Source organism: Littorina saxatilis, linkage group LG6 (assembly GCF_037325665.1).
Source record: "Littorina saxatilis isolate snail1 linkage group LG6, US_GU_Lsax_2.0, whole genome shotgun sequence".
In the NCBI taxonomy this organism is placed as follows: Eukaryota; Metazoa; Mollusca; class Gastropoda; order Littorinimorpha; family Littorinidae; genus Littorina; species Littorina saxatilis.
In genome coordinates this window covers 54949030-54956529 of record NC_090250.1, presented here as the reverse complement: position 1 = coordinate 54956529, position 7500 = coordinate 54949030, and the positions used below count along the sequence as shown (strand labels likewise).

Genomic DNA, 7500 nt, shown 5'->3' with positions numbered 1-7500 from the left:
GTGTGTTTGTTTTGTGTGTGTGTTTGTTTTGTGTGTGTGTTTGTTTTGTGTGTGCCTGACGTCTTATCTACGTCGCACGTAGCTCTGTTTAGTTGTTAGTTATGTCGTCTGAACAAGAAAGCACCGGCACGGTTGGCCTAGTGGTAAGGCGTCCGCCCCGTGATCGGGAGGTCGTGGGTTCGAACCCCGGCCGGGTCATACCTAAGACTTTAAAATTGGCAATCTAGTGGCTGCTCCGCCTGGCGTCTGGCATTATGGGGTTAGTGCTAGGACTGGTTGGTCCGGTGTCAGAATAATGTGACTGGGTGAGACATGAAGCCTGTGCTGCGACTTCTGTCTTGTGTGTGGCGCACGTTATATGTCAAAGCAGCACCGCCCTGATATGGCCCTTCGTGGTCGGCTGGGCGTTAAGCAAACAAACAAACAAGCAAACAAACAAACGAGAAAGCTTAGGCTAAATGCTTATACATGTATCGCCGAATCGACAATTACTAAACTGCACATCGATAACAGGAAACAAAGACAAGCAGAACAAATAGCATGGAAGAAGTTTCCCTTCGCCTCCCGACTTCTAACGTCCACCACCCCCCCCCCCCTCCCCCTCCTCCGCTTTCTTGTCGTGTACACACACTCGATCATGCCACATATAACAAAATATTTCTGATGGACAAGAAAGTTCACGTATTTGCCTTGATGTCATTGACGCTGAGCATGTAGTTTGGATTCAGTTCCGCCTGACTTCTGACGTCAATGATGACGCCAGGCCCCACAAGGCGTGACGCAGGGATTTCGTCATTCGTCAAGCCGTCCCTGAAGGTGTGGAAAGGCGCGTCAGCGTGGGTCCCCCTGTGCTCGGACATGGAGAACGAGTTGTGTGCAAACCTGCAGAATGACACTCGATAGTTAGTCGTCTCAATTTACAGGCGAGAAACTGGCCTTTGATGGGGATGGTCACTGTCCAATGGCAATGAAAATGACTAAACAACATCTGGCTTGCACAGGAAGTTCTGTCTCCATGATTGATGACAACATCGATAAGCAAACAAAAACCAAAGAAACGGGAAGGCAAACAAACAAACAAACAAACAAACAAACAAACAAGCAATTTTAATTTTAATACTAATATCTGAAACAAGAGGCAAAGCCTTCAAGGCTCACGTATGTGAAACTATATGTTGTACACACACACACACACACATGAAGATGAGATTTTTTAACTTTGGAATTCTCATGCAATACATGTACAAGTAATGCATAGGAATAAATCTTAACACACACACTCACACTACATACTCGCATCACATATATTACAGCACACTTATGCACACTTTCAGTTTCAGAATTTATTCAATTACCTCTGTCAACTTCAGGAAACATTTTAAAATACGCAGACTAGACACAATGACTTCATGCACAAAGTCAATTTGTCTGGTTTTTATCAGAAGAGTTTTTGTGCTATGTATAGAACCTGTTCACCAAGTTTAGTGACGATCGGTCCGTTCATTCTTGAGATCTATATGCGAACACAAACAAACAAACAAACACATGGAGCGAATCCTATACACACCCCTATACCGGGGGTGTAAAAAAAGAAAGCACTCTAGTGGGGCCTGCGGTAACACTGGCAAGAACATATTTTACATACAAAAAGAAACACAAAACAAACATACAATAATGATCACACAACGGCGCAGATAATACAGCACGAGGTACCTGTGATGAAAGGACACCTGAACTAGCCCTAAATTGCAAGTGGCCTTTTACTTTTACAACAGGTAAATGTTTGTCAAGATCAAAGGGACTACAGAAATTGTCGTTTCATGGGGAGTGTCCATTCGTCAGAGGGGCCTCACATTGCAGGTACCATGCAATGTACAGTAACAGTAACTTACCATAAGCATTTGCTCAACCACACACACACACACACACACATTCATGTGAAAACAGCACCTTAAAGTAAAAACAGTGGATTCCCCTTTTGAAAAATTGAAGGGGGGGGGGGGTGTCCACAAAATGGGGGTTAATTTACAGAACAAGTCAGAAGATACGAAAAAAAATTCTGAGATGACACGGGATTGTGAAGAAGTCCAAATCAGGTGGTCTTAAAAAAGGGGCGGTTCCAATGCAGTGGCCTTTTAAGAGGAAGCTGAGACAAAATGTCCAATACAGTGGAACCCCCCTTCTAAGACACCCCTCTTAAAATGAAGCAAGTAAAAAAATGGGGGTAATTTTACACAGGATATGAACAGAAAGTCTGAGAAAACAAGGTCTTGGGGGGTCTTAAAAAGGGAGTTCTACTGTACCATGACTTGTAGTAGTACAGTTACCACTCCGTGTAAGTATTATCACAGAATACCATGACATTGTGCAATCTCCACCACCCCAGTGTTCAAGTAAAGTCACATTTCTCCTTGTGAAAACATCTCACAATCTCAGTCAAATCTAGCACGCTGTATTTGGTAAGAACATGCGTTGAATTTGTCACAGGCCAACATTCAAAATGCTGACTGCTTGCCAAAGCTAAAAGTCACTTTTACAAAACAAAGCTTTGTCATGTCTGAAAGTGAGACGGTGAGCCAAACATTTTTTATAAGAAATGTGCCTTTAAAATGATGGTTCATTCTTGAAAAGTCATAAAAAAGTCAAATATGGGAATCATTACACAAGAATCACACTCATTTTATCTTTTTCTAAAGACTCTTCCACACATGATACATTGCAGTGTTTTAGTGATGTGTAGTTCCTAGGCCTTGGTCTGTTTTCTATCACGTACACATACAGTGGAACACCCCTTTTAAGACTCCCTCCCTTTTAATAATCTGTTTTCTGACTTTCTGTTCATAACCTCTGTAAAGTTACCCCCAGTTTAAGACTCCCTCCTTCTAAGACCTCATTTTTTCCATTTTTGGGAGATATTACAAGGTGGGTTCAACTCACTTTTGAATCCAGGTCTAACTGACCTTTTCTTTTCTGTGTCTGGGAACAACCTGAATTTGAATGGGTTGGGTCTACCAGAATAATGAATGATTTGCCAGCACTGAAAATAATATTTTGATTAAATTTTGAAGGACGTTGGCAACTGACAAACCGCGAACTGGTGAATTATCTCCCCTAGACAGTGCCTGGTAAATTGCACACCATCTTTAGCCCTGGATCATGATCACAGGCAATGTTGAATACATTTTGAGAGGAGTTGCCAACTGAAAAACCGCTAAGTTAAGAATTACCTCCCCTTGGCAGTGCCCAAGGACGTATCACCTTAACTTACAAAATAAGATGAACTGATTTAAGTGATTCAAACTTCTAATTTTTGACAACAGAATGACAATACAGATATTGATTTGAAAACATGATACATATAGTGGGGAAAGGAAAGAAGATCATGTTATCCATGGGGTGATTTGTCCATGATCCAAGCCTTCACACCCAGAAGTCTCTCTGATGTGTCACTTGTCCTGTGGGTTACCAGCTCCACATGCAGGGAAGAATATGAAAGATTACACGGAATAGCCTTGAATTTCATCATCGTTTTCCTCACGCACAGTGTTAGGGTCAATGATAGCACAACACTTCATGCAGCATACCACAGTCCTCTCTAAATGATTCAGAAATGTCACCAATTTTGTTTGAGAGTACACTATCCGACATGTTTGGAAACCAGAGAATGGCAATGTCCACAAGGATGGAGCCTCAGCTCCAGGAGAAAATGAAGACATTTCTGTAGCAGCTGCTGTTGTTACCACTTCAGTTGTGTTGTCAGTCCAGGATTATGCCCAGCTACTTGTAGTTGTACTTCTGAACCACGCAGGCTTGCCTGGCACTGATAAGCAGCGGGTCATGAGGGGTGGGTGGGGGTGTCGAGTGTCCTGCAATTTATTCCACCCCTGCTCTGTGCTTGCTGTCATCACTCGCCACCATGTCGTCATATCCTCAGATCTGTAACCAATAGCAGACATGCATATATAGCTGATAAAATTGTTTTCAAGTTCTTCTTCTTTAATCTTGAAACTGAGTTTTGTCAGGCTTCTAGCCATTCAAACAGTTCAGCATGGGAAACCCTGAAAATGTGCAAAACGCGCCAACTGACTTAGTTTGATGGTCAGACACCACCGACTGTTCAGTATGGGAGACCCTACCAGGCACCCTGCACATTAGCTGACTCAGCTTGATGGATTATGGAAGCACGCAAGCCACCCCACCACAACACGGTATCAGTTTCTGGGGGCAGTTACTTACCTCACATAAGTGACATGACTTTATTGTTCAAATGTATTGTCATAGTACAATTATACCACTTGACAATACCTGGAGACAACTTGACTATGATATTCAATTAATCAATTTTAAAAACAAAGCAAACACCTTAAACTTATGCGAAATTGACAGTTATAATACTCACTAGCCTAAAATTACAATTACTAAACAGACCACTGATGAAGCAACAACATGAAGCAAAATGTATCAACATATTTTATTTCCAAATCACACACTCAGCATACAGCAAAGCTATTTCGACGCTCCTTTTGTGTCCTGTGGGATCTGTACAGTTAGTCACTTGCAAGGACATGAACATTCATTTGAGTGTTATGATGAAAGTACATCAAGCACAATGAACTATAAGCTCATCCAGGCATGTTGTGTGTTACTACTGTTACACCCCACAAACATCTGCAATACACTAATAAAGTCTGAAAAGTTAGAATATTAGTAATAGTATAAAGGTAGGTACTCACAAAGATGTTGCTCGTGCAGAAATCCAAAAATATGCTGAAGATCAAACTGTCAGGCTCATGATTGTCCAGGTGGCAGAAATCGAAGAGGATGATGATGCGCTGAAAATAAAAATGTAATTGTACTTTAAACTTGGTCAGGTTTGTCTGAGCGCAGGAGATGACTGTCTTTTTGTCTGAAATCGCATTCAATCTGATGTTCAAAAGAAACAATGGTTAAGCATAAACTGACAATGCAATGATGCACTGAAGTTGCGTGAAGCAATATAAAAACATTCAGTTTGCAGTCACGCTAGTTCATTTTCAGAACCACTAGCCAACTAGTGCAAATTGATTTTGACTTTCAGGGCTGCATAAACTACATTGCCAAGCACTACAAACCGTCCTAACCCAAAAGTATGGAAACAAAGTCTTGTCTGACCAATGCATGTACTAACAGTTAATTTATTAACTTGATAATTAAGTAGAAGTGCAATGCCAAGGCATATCCCCCCCCCCCCCCCCCCCCCACGAAGGACAAATCGCCCCTTTCTCTCACACAAACGCTGCCCTACACGCCACCAGGCGTGAAAGGCAGTAAGTAAGTAAGTCTCACACAAACACACAGACACCCCACACACACACACGCTCAAACCACGTCACACACAAACTCACTCACACACACATCATCCATGCACACAATGTATTATTTATAAGCGGGGGTTCTGCAAATAATCAGTTTCAAGTTTGACAATGTGGCCTTTCTTTACAAGAAACGACGCTTCGGATCAATAGTAGGTATCAATAAAATCGATCACACTCAGAACAGCAAATATTCCAAGTTAAAAAAAAGCAGAAAAATCGGGCAGCACCCCCCTGACTGGAAACTACTTTCAGAACCGAGACAAAATATTTTAAGTACCAAAATCGCACAAAAAATCGGGCAGCACCCTCGGGCCTGGAAACCACTTTCAGAACAGAGACGGAAAATATTCTAAGTACCAAAATCGCACAAAAAATTGGGCAGCACCCCCGGGCCTGGAAACTACTTTCAGAACCGAGACGAAAAATATTCTAAGTACATGTACCAAAATCGCACAAAAAATCGGGCAGCACCACCGGGCCTGGAAATCACTTTCAGAACAGAGACGGAAAATATTCTAAGTACATGTACCAAAATCGCACAAAAAATCGGGCAGCACCCCCGGGCCTGGAAACAACTTTCACAACAGACAAAAACTATTCCAAGTTCCAAAAACGCAGAAAAAGCGGGCAGCACCCCTGGGCCTGGAAACTACTTTCAGAACAGACAGAAAATATTCTAAGTTCCAAAATCGCACAAAATCGGGCAGCACCGCCGGGCCTGGAAACTACTTTCAGAACCGAGACAAAAAATATTCTAAATTCCAAAAACGCAGAAAAATCGGCTTACAATGCTAGGCCCTTGCCTGGAAACCACTTTCAGAACAGAGACGGAAAATATTCTGAGTACCAAAATCGCACAAAAAATCGGGCAGCACCCCCGGGCCTGGAAACTACTTTCAGAACAGAGACGAAAAATATTCTAAGTTCCAAAATAGCACAAAAATCGGCAGGACTCTTTCAGATATATCCGAGATGAAAAATATTCCTAGTTCCAAAATCGCAGAAAAATCGGGCGGCACCCCTAAGCCTGGAAACTACTTTTACAACAGAGACTATAAAAATATTTAAGTTATAAAATCGCAGAATAATCGGGCAGGACCCTAAGGCCTTGAAATTACTTTCAGAACAGAGACGAAAAATTATTCAAGTTCTAAAATCGCACAAAAATCAGGCAAAACTCTTAGGCCTGTAAATTACTTTCAAAACCTAGACGAAAAATATTTTAATGATGTCTGAAAAGTTAGAATATTAGTAATAGTATAAAGGTAGGTACTCACAAAGATGTTGCTCGTGCAGAAATCCAAAAATATGCTGAAGATCAAACTGTCAGGCTCATGATTGTCCAGGTGGCAGAAATCGAAGAGGATGATGATGCGCTGAAAATAAAAATGTAATTGTACTTTAAACTTGGTCAGGTTTGTCTGAGCGCAGGAGATGACTGTCTTTTTGTCTGAAATCGCATTCAATCTGATGTTCAAAAGAAACAATGGTTAAGCATAAACTGACAATGCAATGATGCACTGAAGTTGCGTGAAGCAATATAAAAACATTCAGTTTGCAGTCACGCTAGTTCATTTTCAGAACCACTAGCCAACTAGTGCAAATTGATTTTGACTTTCAGGGCTGCATAAACTACATTGCCAAGCACTACAAACCGTCCTAACCCAAAAGTATGGAAACAAAGTCTTATCTGACCAATGCATGTACTAACAGTTAATTTATTAACTTGATAATTAAGTAGAAGTGCAATGCCAAGGCATATCCCCCCCCCCCCCCCCCACGAAGGACAAATCGCCCCTTTCTCTCACACAAACACACAGACACCCCACACACACACACGCTCAAACCACGTCACACACAAACTCACTCACACACACATCATCCATGCACACAATGTATTATTTATAAGCGGGGGTTCTGCAAATAATCAGTTTCAAGTTTGACAATGTGGCCTTTCTTTACAAGAAACGACGCTTCGGATCAATAGTAGGTATCAATAAAATCGATCACACTCAGAACAGACGGAAAATATACCAAAATCAATCACTTTTCTGACTTATAAACTGGTCAAACGTGAGAAAATATTTTGGAGATACTAACACGACAAATATTACGTGTAAATGCTTTGTTTTGAGGTCGGGCGCGG

General features: G+C 41.5%; 1 protein-coding gene and 1 long non-coding RNA gene across 3 annotated transcripts in view; both read right to left on the bottom strand.

Annotated features, from left to right (window-relative positions):
* Positions 1 to 877, bottom strand: part of LOC138968053 (isatin hydrolase-like) — a 4541-nt gene extending 3664 nt beyond the window's left edge. Inside the window, exon 1 of the mRNA XM_070340616.1 lies at positions 690 to 877. Coding sequence (XP_070196717.1) covers positions 690 to 860 — 171 coding nt within the window. The 5' untranslated portion in view covers positions 861 to 877. The remainder of the gene's footprint in view (positions 1 to 689) is intronic.
* Positions 878 to 1325: 448 nt separating this feature from the next.
* Positions 1326 to 7500, bottom strand: part of LOC138969541 (uncharacterized) — a 7632-nt gene continuing 1457 nt past the window's right edge. For both annotated transcript variants that reach the window (XR_011456496.1, XR_011456495.1), the window contains exons 2-4: positions 6632 to 6730; positions 4734 to 4832; positions 1326 to 3936 (exon numbers count right to left, since the gene is read on the bottom strand). This is a non-coding gene — a long non-coding RNA (uncharacterized lncRNA). The remainder of the gene's footprint in view (positions 3937 to 4733; positions 4833 to 6631; positions 6731 to 7500) is intronic.